At 37.8% G+C, this 14,821-nt stretch overlaps 2 protein-coding genes across 2 annotated transcripts in view; one reads left to right on the top strand and one right to left on the bottom strand.

The window, feature by feature from the left end:
• The window catches only part of LOC124159105 (DNA ligase 3), a 203,857-nt gene that overhangs the window by 48,447 nt on the left and 140,589 nt on the right, over positions 1-14,821 (top strand). The window lies entirely within an intron of this gene.
• LOC124159107 overlaps positions 1-14,821 on the bottom strand; it is a 112,032-nt gene that overhangs the window by 49,404 nt on the left and 47,807 nt on the right. The window contains exon 2 of the mRNA XM_046534657.1: positions 9,615-10,025. Coding sequence (XP_046390613.1) covers positions 9,615-9,741 — 127 coding nt within the window. The 5' untranslated portion in view covers positions 9,742-10,025. The remainder of the gene's footprint in view (positions 1-9,614; positions 10,026-14,821) is intronic.

The raw sequence follows: 14,821 nt of genomic DNA, 5'->3' as shown, positions 1-14,821 counted from the left end.
AACAACATTTTGGGAATAATACGAATGCAAGTAACACAATTAATTAAAGTAATCCTAAAAAATAGTTAAATGATTTTACCCATATAAACTATTTTCCTGCTAGTGTGCTTCTTGGAACTCTCTTCAGTTTCAACATCCGTTTGTGAGATGAACGGGAGTTAAAATGGGTGTTGCAATTTTCGGCTCGTGCAAATATTAGCCTCTATAGGTTATTTCATAGATAGTGGCAATGTTGTTTTTCTATCAAAAAAGTAATGTACTAATTTTTGTTAAAAATGCGGCGTGACAAGGTGATATAATCATCATCATCATAACGTTTTCATTATTAACTTATGTATCTCTTAGAAATAGCTCGATACTCTGATGGTGTCAAATGGATTTAACGTTTTCGTTTGTATGATCGTAAAAACCAAGTAGCTTATTGCTGCCGGAGATTTCACGCTAATGCGAAGCCAAATCAATACTTTGATTCATCGCTCTGATGAAATATCTGCGAGTTTTTGTTATACTAGTAATTACATTCCGAGGAAGATTTCTTTATAAAACTATTATATATATCTTCGAAATGATTAGTACTAAATGAAAAAATTGTAGACCTCGGTGGCAGCGAGGTAGAGTTCTTTACTACCAAACAGAAGATCCTGGGTCGAGTTTCGCCTGGGTCTTCCAGGACACGGGTGTTTTTGATCGTTGATCGTTCATTGTTAATTGCTGAATAATCCCCGTAGTAAAAGGCTATGTTGGCGCCGTTTACGGGGAAAACAGATAATAATAAAAATACAATGATAAAAGTCATATCATGTTTTTTCTCTGGGGATCGGAATCTCTGCTTCGGTTCTGTGTCAATGTAAATACTTAAGGCTGAGCAATCCTTGGGTTGGAGTGAACGCTAAGTTGTAGCCCTCTTGGCGCCTTTCTTCAGGAGCAGGCTAAATACGACTCTGGGATTCTGTCAACCGTTGTCAGCAATTCCTTTCTTGCTCAACCTAGCACCTCTGCTTGAGTCGATACAAAAAGCCTCAAATTTATCGGACTCTCCTTAATAGGCAATGTCCAATGTTGTGCTACGAGAAGAATTTGTGTGGCAAGCTCTGTATAAAACGATCGAAGTTACGATATTGTAGAGGATATGAAAATGCGATACTTAAAACAGGGGTTGTCATTGCGAACCAAATTCATGTAGCTATTCTTGCACTTTTAAGGACTTTCGTTTTTTGCCGTCAGCGAAAACACATTTTAAGTGTAAGCTCGTTTTTCGAGTAAAAATTAGCCATCTTTTGTGTTTCTGCATCCCCATTCCGCAGAGTTTGCCCATATTCTTTGGACCCTTGTCATTTAAAAATTATTTTAGGCAAGAAAGTTTCATTTCCGGCCGTTTGTCGGATTTCATTTCACTGCGTAGGTCTGTTTGTTGCTTGTGCGGTGTACCTTTTCGCCTCATTTTTCTTGACCTTGTTTTCACAGTCATTTTTCATATCCCCTTATTCCATTCCTTTTTCTTTCTTTATAAAAAATCAAGCGGTGCCAACAAGGGGAGCGCTTTTCATATTCTGTGGAGATGTCAAATTAAACCCCTTGAGTTTTAATCAATCTCAGACATTTTTTATTCTTTTTATTCCGGATGTCTGGTTTTTCTTCTCATTCATTGATCTCCCTGGTTGTAATTCTGGTTTTTTATATTTTAAGACTAAGGCGAAGTGTATGTGTTTCTTTTTTGCGGTGTATTTTTAGAATTTTTGATTTATATTAGTATGAAAAGGAACCAAGTTTAATTGCATAATACACTATGTGGGAGTCTTTGCCGTTTGGTACTTTTTTCACGTTCATTGTTGTGTCAGGTGTCTCTGTGATTCAACGAGAAGTTTTGTTTTGATAGGTGAAGGTAGTGCTCTTCCGGGACTAGACCAAAGGCGTGTGAATATCACAGATACAGCAAGGAGGGAAGTTCCTTTCCCTGGGTCTCCTTGCTCTTCGAGGATTTTTTTATTTCATTGATATCATTCACCAGATCCTCCATGAATGGGAATTTTTTCTTCATTTTTCACATGTGGCGAGGGTCGTGCGTACCAAGCCACTTTCGGGGTTCACCCATGCGCGTGACTGCGTACAAAGTCACTTGATCCTGCAGTGCTTTGAAATTCGTCGTCGTATACCAGCGACAAAGCAAGGGTTTTTTCCCCCAACACCCCGACAGTGGCTTAGTAAGAACGACCCTCGCCACATGTGCCACAGTGTGGACTTGTAACGTCAGCACCTTGTTCGGTAAAACCCATCCCGAAGTTCGTACTGAGAAAATGGCTTGGTGGTGGAAGTGGTTAACACGCCTGACCGGCAATCGGGAGATTCGGGTTCGAATCCCGGCTAAGTCAAATATTTTTTCATGGTGAACTTCATTCGTTGGTGTATTTGGCTATAATAAGATTAAATGCCAATATAAGTGCAGGCAAATGACTTGTGCATTATCGTAAAATTTTATTTTCAGCTGAGCTGGTTGTAGAACGTAACCGTGGTGATTGATAATAATTTTTCCGTGGGAAAAGATATTTGAATCATAACTTCACGAAGCCTACCAATGAAGTAAGAAAAAAAGGGTTTACATTGTGGGTTCCTATGCTATTTTAACGTATTAACGAGTTATGACCAAAAATTTCACCAAATAGTAAGAATTTACCCTTTTGGGATTGTCAATGTTTTGGTCAAAGTGGGCGTGGCTTGTCCTACCCAAGCACCCCCATTCCTGCCGCACTTCGCTCCGCGCTCGAAACCAGTGGTGCCGTCTCCAGTATGTTTACAACCTCTTGGTATAACCGTACCATTGCTGCTAGGAGGTGAGTGGTATGCTCTGCGACTGTTATATTGTAAGCCAGAGCCACCAGGCTGGCGCGTACTCGATCATATCAGAAACTTATGTTAAATACCTGTCTAGCAAACGTAGCCTCTTTGACTTTAGCTATTCTCAATACCCTCAGGAAGAGGATAAACTTAAATTTGTTGGTATTTCCGTTTTAGTATAGCTGTGGTGACTCCCAAGGAGACGCAGGAAAGAGCAACGATGTTTTGAAGGCTGATCTAGGAACGACGATCGATAAAAAAGATTTCAGGATGATTCCTATATGTTTGGCCCGTTAATAATCAGTGTTCCAGTGAATATGTCCTCTGTTGGAATGACTATAAGGCAGCATGAAGGGAAACAGCCTCAGCATTAGCCCGCTCTCAATTTTGCTAGAGTACTCTATATTGTTTACCTCTTCTATGTTTTCCTAGGTATTCAGTTGAATTTCTCTCCATGTAATCCTCTAAAAGGAATTGGAATTATTGTTTTAAATCCAAGTCACTCCTAGAATTCGAGCCCTATGTGTTGGGAGCCGCTTTTATGAACGCAGTAGCTCGGTATCTAGGAAATTGCTGTCATGGCTGGGTTCTTATTTGTCCTGCATGCAATATTTTTCTCGTAGCGGTTACCAAAATTTATTATACCATCGCTGTCAGTAACGAAGGCGTATTGTTTGCTTACTAAGAGTATAAATAGTTGACTTACTACTATTGTTGACATGTAAATGCGTGCATTAATTTCATATTAATATTTATGTGTTGTATTTGTATATTATTTTTATTAGTTAAATGGAGTATAAGAGAATTCATTTTCATGCTAAAAACAAAAATTCCAATTAGGCAGCTTAATTAAGGGTCGTTGACGGAGTCTCCAGAATTAACATACGCGCTCTAGGTACATTGAGCTTGCGTTAAAGCATCTCCGTGTTTTTTGTAGCAGTCTCGGTCTGTTGTTCTATTGTGGTAGTTCCTGGTGATGTCTTGCTTGTGTTGCATGCATGAAATGACCCATTGAAAACGTAATTGCCCCCTGACGCACTTATTTCACCCGAAATAAGAGATGAGTATTAAAGAACAAGGATTTTCCCTGCTACCTGTGACTCCACTCCTACGTTATTCATTAAGTTTTACCTCACAATTTCGCCGCGTTTATTTTCGTGGTCATAACTTTTCCGTCCTTAACTTCGTGTGAGATGGAGTGATGAAAAGGAACTCCACGCCACGGCCTGCCCATTTGCGTCATGCTTTAACAGTCATTCTGCCTCAGAGAGTTTTGGTGGGTAAAAGACTCCTCTTAGTTGAGAACACTCCGAGCTTTTCTTCAACCAGTGGTAAGTTTACGAATGCTTTAACTTCGTTCAGGATCAACCTGTTCCTTTCATCCTCAAATTGCGTGTTCGGTAGAAAAACGATCCAACTTTTGTTCTAGATTTTGTTATACCGACTCCGGTTTCATTGAAGCCAAGGGACTGTAACTTAGTTGTATTTTAGCAATTATTTCTCATGAAATAATCGCTAATATAAAACTAAATTAAATTGCTAAATCACACGATGTATAATTTAATCTAGTTAAATAAAATCACTTTGATGCACATGTTTACTTGAATTTTATATTGATTTCATAGTTATCCGGGTGGAATTTGAGTTTTTATGTCGCGGAGTGCATAAAATCATGGTGATGGAACAAGTGTGAAGAATAATTCATTTTCGGAAAACTTTACCTCATATATACTGTAATGTGATTTCAAAAATCTGTGTGTCCGTCACTTACATTAATGTAGCATCTTTTTTCGTTTGGTGTAAATATATTTTTTTCTCTGAAATTGAGGAAGGAGTTACATATAAAGGTAATTGAATTTGTGCAAGTAATAGTCGCCGTAATTGCTTAAAATTCAACTTGATCTGACTCCTCGAAGGTTATTGTCTCCCATTCTGTGATTGTTTCTTCGGGTTTGAACAATTGTATCTCTAGTCATTGTAATATGCATGATATCTCGGGGTCATGAAATGACAAACAGAAGGAAAACTTCTGGTATCCTTTTCAATGATTTCGATTTCCTTGTTATTTCTGCGTCAGCCGAGTTCAACTTTCGCGGAATTCTCTCCTTTATAGGTCTAAAAATATTTTCCCGTTTCGAGAAAGACATTCGTTCGCATTAATTATTCATCCTCCGTGGTTCTTTTGTTTTGTGGGTGTTGCTTTAAGACTGAGAGACGTAGAATTCTCTGGATGATTTCCGTCTCTGGATCGGCTAATTTCTCTGAAGAATTTATGCGCCGCGAATTGAGTCTTGGTAACTCAGAATTTTTGCCAATCCCTTTTGCTTGCCTAAATAGGTTCGCGTTCAAACGTGTTACATGTTATTTTTGTTGTATTTATTAATCTGAATTGAATGCGATGGGGGTATTAACATAGGGTTCTTTGTTCTATATTTGGTTCTTCAACCGGTTTCCAGTTATATTGTCCAGTGGTCTCACGGTGATCAAGTATTTTTGTGTGTTTTAGGTGCGATTCGACATAAAGTATCCAACATTTTGTTTCCTTTCGTAAGTAACCTGCAAGATTGGTTATATTTATGGCAACTTTTTACTTAGCTGAATCGGTGGGATGAATGAAAGTACTTATTAATTCCTCTCATACATTTCCTTTCATACGCTTCGTCGAAATTTTTCTTGTCCATGGCCATTATTTGTATTTATTGCGGCCACACTGCGTTTTGTTCAAAAGTATTTTTTCCTTATAGATTTCGGCCGCACTAATTTTTTAAAAGTTGCATCGTGTGAGGAATTTCTTTTATTTTTCAAGCACTTATTGTATGAAATGCCTTTTTTCTGTAATCGTTAGTTTGAAGTGTTTTCTTGAATGTTAACCTAAGTACAAATGTGTTATACAAGGATTACTGTGCTATGAAGGTTTAAATTTACTCATAAAGTATCTATTTCAATGGATTTTCGTGGATGGAAGATTTCTGTGCAATGGGGATAGCCTATAATTGTGTTAAGGATGAAGTCAAAGTGGTTAGGATGGGAAAGTGGATTAATTTACGAACGCAATTCATGAGAAAGACCTCAGGGCTTCGAACTTAAAAAATGGTGAGCCTATGAGATATGTTTTGGTATGGTGATGCCTAGTTTTGTATTCATCTATTCTCATTTGTACAATTTCTTTTGTTTGAATGGGTTCTAGGCAGGGTTGAGTGAATTAAATCACTTTGATTTAAATCACTTGATTTTTATTTTAAAAAATCAGGTGATTTAAATCATAACGTGATCTATACGTTTGATTTTTAAAGAGTCAAGAAAAGGAAGCTGTAAGTGTATAATTTTGATTTTTATTTCTTAATTAATACAATGAATCGACAGTTATCAGCACAATGGTGGCTCTTAAATAGAAATGATACTGTAGGAATGCATGTAACATGAAAATTAAAAAAAATGGCTTTGGTTAGAATACTAGTGTATCCGTTGAAAAAAATTTGTTTTCTGATTTAACTTCTAAGCGTAGGCACCATACAAAGTTGCAATTACGGAATTGTTCTAAACTTCATATGCTTTAGAACCGCATAATATAGCACATTTGATACTTCCAATGGCAATTTTATATTATGCCGGTGTAATTTTTAATTGGATACCATTGGCATTTCCATAGTTCTCTCCCCTGATTGACTAAATGTTGTATTAAGTTTAGAGTATGTTGCCTCTTATTGTTTCTGCAAACGATCATTCTCCAATATGCTGCCCAAATAGTTAGTATTGCAAATAACTGAATTTTTGATGAATGGAGAATCATAAAAATCTCATTTAAATCAATAAAATCCGATTTAAATCAAAAAATCAACAAAAATAATTTTTTTGAAACAAAAACATGATTTTTATCAACCCTGGTTCTAGGCATATGTAACTGTACTGGCACTTGTGGTGGATGATCATTCTAAAGCGTCGACCGTGCAACTGGTTGTTCTCGGGTGACCTAATCCCATAGAATTTCAGGTGCTCTCGCCCCTTGCACTTATGCAACGTAAATGTCTTGTCTGCATGCTCCGGAGGCCCACCTTTCGGGATATCAAAGTCGCCGATGGCAATGAGCCGTAGCGAAGTCAAGATATTTTATTGACGATTTGAATTTAATGGGTAATTAAAAAACCAAAACTATTGCGTCGGGTATTTACTTTTTTTATTCGGTCCTCATCATTTCCGAAATTCCTTTCGAAGTAATTCCTCTGAATAAATGGGTTAACTTGTGTCTTTATTTGCGTGAGTGCAGATTCTCTTATGGTTTCTTTAAAGAAAAATATTGAGATTTCTCGTGGCTATACTATATATTTATGTTTTCAATGTACCAGGGAGGCCCAAAAAGGTAAAAGCAGTGTGCCACCTCCCTTAATAAATGACGGAAGCGAAGTAAAAGAGATTTTTTTACTGCTGAAAGATATTGGACAGCGATTATAATTTTGTACTTTCGTTCATGGTTACACGTGTTATTTGCTATTTCTACCCAATAGCCACCTGGAAGAAGGTGTAAAAACATTTTCCACATGTTGCAATTACCACAGTTGGTGGAATCAAAGTTTGTGGTTGTTAGTAAAATTGTAGCTAGTGATTCAAGGGATAGTAGTTGAGGAAGTAAACGTATCGGCCAAAGACAAAATTCCTAACCAAATTTATAGGAATAAAATGTGACGAACATTGAAAACTCGCTGACCCTCTGGTCCTCCTTAATGAGTGGTTTAACTAATGGAAGGACAGTTAATGCACGATTTCATGTCGCAAACTTGATAACTTCACTTGGTGGAACCTCATTGTGAAATGAAAGTTAACATTTATTTTTTTGTTTATTTTAGACATTGCATATTTTACTAGTATTACGTATAATTTTTAATGTAAAAAAATTGGTTTATATTTTGACTTCATTAAGATGAGAGGGTTTGGTGACTAAAATTCTGAAGTCGTAGCTTCATCATTCCTGCTCAAATGTGCTACTATGCCACCATTTCAATATTTTCACAAACTGTTTCAGAGTGCTCCTACGGAAATTCTTTCTTATCTTGTTCATCATCGGAGATATCATTGGAGACCTTCGGTGCATCGTTATTTCTCCGTATTTGTTTCTACGTGTAGTAGAGAATCATATCCATGTCAACCTACCCATGGACCACGTAATTCGAGTATTTCATTTGTCCTTGGACCCCATTGTTGTAAATTATGCTGCGCCTTCCTCCGCTCTGTTGTTTTCGAGAAACTCGCCATACGACTGTATCCGCAGGATCCCGTTCACGTGATGCCCTCAGCTCATCTATTCCTCGTTGTGTTTTGAAGAGAATGCAACGCACCAGGAGACAGAGAACCCCTATAAAATTCGTCGATACATCATTCCTGCTTCTAGAAATAATAGCTCTTGAGAGAGAACTTTCCCGTGTGCCTTCTAAAATTAGATCGCACATATTTTAAAAGGTTCAAATTCGAGAGACTGAAGCTCCGTTGGGGAGGCATTGTCGCTTCGGGGAAACGTCGTCCGTAATCATTACACTGTCCGACCTCCACCCCTCCTTGGCGTTGTTTTTTTTGGGGGGATTTACAACTGTTTCCTCCTCTTAACCGCGCGGGAGCGTTGGGAAGTCGGTCGTAAAACTAAAAGGCAAAGGGGTTCTGACATCATCCCTCGCCCACACTCACCTGTCGCTTTCCTGCCCTCCCCCAAAACTCCCCCCCCCCCATTCCTACCGCTTTCCCTTCCCCTTGCCTCCGTACTCGGGCCCTATTCCGTAAGGGAACGAAGCTTACGAGCCACGAAAGTCGCGTCATTTTGACGTAATAACAAACTCAGGTGTACTTGGCGAAAGCAGGTAGCTAATGTGCCAGGGAAAGCTTTTTTTATTTTTTTTATGATTTTTGGTGTATCCAACTAGGTGAAGGCTAGGGTGTAACCAGGATTGAATCATCCTGGGCTGATGCATGTAGTTTTTTTTTTTTTTTAAGAGGCGTAACAAAGAAATTTCCTGACGACCTTACCAGTTATTATTTCCGCAGTGCCAACTATTTACCGTTCACCAGTAAACCAGTTTCGGTAATTTATTTTTTCTTCGCCATTACTATAAACGAGATGAAATCACCATCCAAAATTTGGCAATATGTGGTGTAATATATTTAGTAAAGGCAATATTTTTACTATTCTTAATCATCAACTCCCAAAGAAACCCATATTGATTGAGGTACTTTCATTGATGCGTTGGAACTTCTCCTTTTTCTAGTTTCGAATAAAATAGAAATTTTTCACTATTTAAAACTGTTTTATAGACGACCACCGGTTTAGAAATATTCGCGCATTCGAAGACGACAGTTAGTGGAAACTTGCCCTCCTAATTCATAGTATATAAAAAAATTGGCATTGGTATTTGCATTTACGATGATCCTAAAAATGTGTTTGACTTAGTATGTCATACAACAGATCATGTAATTGATAGTAATTTTCTTGCTCCCAATAATTTATTACAGTCCCGAGTGGTTTCGAGAGATCATGCTTGGGCGACACTCTTTAGACGTCCACTGGTTGCGACATATTAACCCACTCTAAAATGACATTCGTTGAATACTGTCCTTCCATTAAACGGATGTTTTTTATGGGTAGTGGTAATTGCATTTACCAGTTGATGATCGTAAAATGTTCGACTTCATGGGTATCGAATAGTTTAATTGTTAGAAAGTTTTTTGCTCCCAATAATTTACCAATTTTAGTAAATCATAAGAGTAGTATTGTAAGTCCCGAGTGGTCGGCGTGTACTCACCAGTCGCTTTCTTCGCCTCCTGTGTCCCCCATCCCCGCCACCCGCCCGTCCCTCGTCCCCTCTTCTGCTTGCCCTGCTCATGAAACGCGCCTCCAAGGCGGCCTCCACTCTCGATGCGAAGACACATGGTTGTGGCGAGTCACGCTGGCTGGTCCCGGTCCGTGCTTGGCCTTCGCCTGCCTCCCTCCCGGATCACCACTTCCGCGCTGACTACTGCTGCCCGATGCCCGCTCTGAACCCTCCCGGGATCAAAATGCTCACTTCTCCCTTCCTTTCTTATTCCCTTTTTCGGTTTCTTCTGCTAGCCTTTTTTTCGGATACGAGGGATTCCTTCGGAACTACCTTCTTATGATTTGTTCACGACTTCAGTTGGGAGTCACTGTTTGATTTTCCTCAGCCACTAGGTGTTTCCTGTAAAAAATTAGAAAAAATCATTATAATGGACATCGTGGTGGCTTAGCATGTGGAGCTTTGAGGTGGGCGAATGGTCAAATTCCGGACGAAGCCTTAACATATCATAAAAAATGTAAATCCCAAGGTACGAAGAGACTCAAGAAAAAGAACTGCCCTCCCTACCCAGACTTAGTGAACTCACTCGATATTGCTTTGTCCGGGATGAGCTCTACTCTCAAACCAACTCACGGACTTAAGAACGGAGCACGGAGAGGTATCTTGTCTTGTTTGATCTGGCCCTGGTGAGGCCACAAACCGACCCACCCTTCCCCTGCGCCAGGGCTCTTTTACAAATGAGATTTTCTGTCATTACTTTAGCTCATAACATAGTTCACATCGTTTCATAAGCATATTGTCCATAACATTCTCTTGATGTTTTGTTAAGGTTGATCTTGTTCACTTATTGTTATTCAGGTAGTTGATCAAGTCAATGTTGATGGCTTGAGCTGATCAAGTCGTTTCACTGCGTATCACCATAAGGTGTGCATTCCCATAAAGTTGTAATGGATATGGAATTTATTCTAAGATGAACAAGGTATTAATGCTATTGTTTTTACTATTCCACAGCATAAAGCAATTGCTAATATCAACATGAATGTAAAAAAAACTTCTAATATGTGACGATATTGAGTGATCGGAAGCAAAAAGTAGTAATTGGCGGATATGACTCCGATGTGGTGAAAGAGACATCAAATTTCCGTTTAAAGGGTGGTTGAATAATATCCTCGATGTGAAAAATCCACAAAGAAAAATATCATTCACCTGTAGTATATTTGGCGTCAAATTAAACATGTCATTATACACGATGAATGACACAAAGGTATGTGATTTTAAGTAAGTACCTTAAACATGACACTACGATGATCAGAGTTCAATGTGAACGATGAGATCCTTTATTTGAGAGAGACTGGCCGGGATTCGAACCCGGATATCCCGATTTCCTGTCGAATGCTTTAGCCAGTTAATCTTCCGAGGCGTCCTCCTCCTCTGTGGAAATTGGAGGACTGTACCGATCAAAGTGGCGTGGGCTGGTGAGCATAAGATGCGACAAGCAGTCCAAATCGTGCGCACAAAAAATATCCGCGATAATCAAACAGTTTTCTTTGCGGTGCCCAAGTATGTAGAATATGATGTAATTAAGCCTCTAATACCACGTCGTAACTGCTGCGTTTACTGTGATTGAATACGTAGAATCGAGATGATGTGGTAGAAATAGTATTTGGTATTCAATAAATTCGTATTCGCAGTATTTCTCCGTAATTGACCTAAGCGGGAAAACCGAAGAAGGGCACCGCAAATATGTACTCGTTAGTAACTTCCTGTTTCAATTCGATTGCGGGAAAACTTCGGTTCAGTAGATGGGCTGCGTTTCATCGACACATTGGGGATAAATTAATTGTGAGGTTTGGGGGTTTCCGCTTTACTGCGGTGTGGATTTCCGTTCTGTTACTGCTATTTGGTCTTCGTTTGAGTTCTTGACCAAGTGTTTTATTTTCATTTAATAATTTTGTAAAGCTGTAAATAATTTTTTTTAAGTTAAACGGAATCTGCCTAAAATAACACATGAAATTACAACGCTAGTGATTGGATCCACTTCACATCATTTTATGTTTATCGCTTTATTAAAATTTTGCACTGTAAATTGCGCGCTATAAAAGTTTTGAAATAGGGTCTCGCGTTAATTATTTCGGTACTTTTTTTTGCTTCGACTCCGATTCTTGTCCTAAGCTCAAGAACGGATGTAACCGTGTAAGAATAGAACCATCCCATCCCTAACTAGCTGTTGTATTAATTTCAAACTTACCGGGAAATGCTTTTAAATAAATACTACAACATTACCGTGCAAGTGAATACTATTTATAAACTCAAAAAGTGCTATTTAAGAAATCGTGGTTACGTTTTGCGCTTTCAGGGTCATTTCAACCATTTCAAGCGAGGATTTTATAGCGCGTGTGATGAAGCATGATCCCACTTGGTTTGAGGACCATGTTAGCTTGACGTTATACGTTTCAGACATTTTCAACTCTTTTTAAATGAAATTTACCAGTAAATCGAGCACTTCTTCGTCAGTGAGGTATATCAATCACTTGTCGCTGATGGCGTGGGAAATCTTGATGCTGCTCTCTTATAAGTGGAACCTTCTTCTCAATCGGTATAATGAATTCAATGGTGAACGGTGGCAATAATTTTTCTACCCTCTAGGGATATGTCGTGAGGTCGTTTCCTTTTTTTTCGTATTTTTATCATTCTTGAGGTCAAGCATCACTCCCGTTCGATCGGTCGGTTCGTGTCGTATTACTAGAGTCATTCTCCCACAATCGTACGTAATTATGTCCATGGACTTCCATAAAAAAAACCAAAACTGGTTAATCAAAAATAAAGTGGCATATAATTTTATGCACCCTTTTAATAATTTAAGTGACAAATTATCAAAGAAAAAAAATTATTTTCCCAAAATTTAATGTCCATAGACTATGATTCGTCATGTCCTTGGACAGTCCCACATAGATTTTCGAAGAGGTGTTTATTGCATTAAAAACCTTTACGAAATAGTGTATTATAAAATCTACAATTAAACAAGTTACAACAATATAAACATTTGAAAATGGTCTTTTTGGGTTGATTTTATTTTATAATATTTATTATAAAATATAAAAAAAACATTTGTCCTATCGAAAAAAAGCAATGACCGTGGAACAAAGAAAAAAGGGGGAATTATTCATAGGATATGGTGGCAGCCCTGAACAAACAGTGTATAAAAAGATATTCACAGCTATATTGGATTGTTTGAGTTTATACTTGCTTTAGAGAATGTTTTAACGCTGGAGGAAAAATTTTGGTTCAGTTTTTTGAAAGAGCCAAGATCATCAGTCATGTCCGTGGGCAGGTAAAAATTAGTGGAAGTAAAATCTTTTACTAATTACAATTGAAATATCTTTTGCAGATGTAAAATGCAAGTTCAATGTAGTAAGGACAGTGCCTTAACTTATTGTAAGTCCCAACTATATCCTAATTTAGAGGAAATCGTCATGTCCGTAGACGTCATTTTCGTGAAATCTGCAGTCCATGGATATGACGGATGGTAACGGACAAGATGATACCTACACTAAGGCTAGTTAGAGAATGTTAATTGACAAATTTTAAAAAAGTTTTCTCGTGAGTAAACACAATATTCCTCTTCTGCTATGTCCGTGGACTGCATACATATTATGTCCGTAGATAGCACAAAAGTAAAAATAAAATAGTGTACAAATATTACTAACGATCTCTGCCACTTACGTCATTAGATTGTATGATTGACAAACAGTATTTACACAATTTTGGTTCTCAATAAACAAAAATTAATTTGTTTAAATGTTGCCCGTAGAAAATGTACGTTTATTGGAGATTGACCCACTAGCTATAAACACTAACGCTATCATTTTTCAATTTTCAAAGCATAGAGAGCAGAACGCATTCAACATTTGCTTGTTCTCAAGATACAAAAAGTCCTCTGTATTTTCTCAAATTTTAAATCTTTGTATTTTTTACATGCATGCGAAATCTATCAAGATTTAATTCCATGTAACCCAGAAATATCAATGTGATAGAAGAAGTTGTGAACGACTAATTCTTCGCGAAAAAAAAGCAAAATACGACCGTTACAAGGGGATTAACGCATTCGTAAGTTATATCATTAAATTCAATGCTAGTGATGAATTGTGGTTGGCATGACAGACGCTTATCCTTATCTTAGCTTACCTTATCTTATGGAAAGGAACATGCTGTACGTTATGTGCGTAATATCTTAGTTTCGTGGAAGACATTGTCTCCAAGGTTCTCTGGCTTTGCTGCTATGATTGGTGCGTTCTCTAGGATTGATGCGTCTAAGTATTGAAGGATTTTTCCTCGTCCTCCCGTCTGTGTTAGGTTAGTTGCCCAACCAGGAAAGATAAGCAATTCAAAACAAACGTGGACGTAAGCTTCTGGGATTTCCTTAGCGATTCTCGGATGGAATGCCATTATATCAGCAGACGAGATAGTATTGAGTATGATCTCATCACTTACGTGTCAGCTGTCAAACGGCATCAATCATAGAGAAAATTATTGAGTCGATCCGCCTTTGATTGTATTCACAAGAACGTACTAGTACGTAAAGTATCCTATAAGTAGTTCACATTTCATTAAAAATTAGTTTTATGAGATGTCTTTCGAATAAACTATGGAAGATCCAAATTCAACAGGTTTCGCAATTACTGAAACAAAATTCAATACGGGAGAGTAGTGGCAATCATTAGCAAATAAAGGCGCTGAAAAGATTTTATAAATTAAGGAAAATAACGATATTGGCTCATAAAAGGTTAGGATTGCTGAGTTAATTAAGCAGTTTCCAGTACGGATCGTTACATCGAGCCCTGAAGGAAATTCTGAGTTTCAGGCTGCTGGTCCTTCACAGAGCATAGCATTAACAAGCAAACCTTAATTATCGTTACGATTAAACTTTTTGATTTTTTGATGCTCATATTTTTTTATTGAAGTGACATTTTAATGACCTTACATGTTTCCGCCTTGTTCTTAATGATTTTGTGTTCTGCTTATATTTTGAACGGCTATAAATATGTGCTAATTGTGTTGGTGAATTTTAGTACAAATAATCATCTAAATTCAACATAGCCTATTGCTGAAAAAATGTTTTGGGCTGTTATTTTTTAGGGATAAAATTTCACGTTTTCCTCGGGGTATTTTACTTTCTGTTACCTCGTAATTTGAGGGAG

The sequence above is a fragment of the Ischnura elegans genome, chromosome 5, assembly GCF_921293095.1.
Source record: "Ischnura elegans chromosome 5, ioIscEleg1.1, whole genome shotgun sequence".
Taxonomy (NCBI): domain Eukaryota; kingdom Metazoa; phylum Arthropoda; class Insecta; order Odonata; family Coenagrionidae; genus Ischnura; species Ischnura elegans.
Note: the sequence above shows the minus strand (reverse complement) of the source record. Positions and strands in the feature narration are given on the sequence as shown.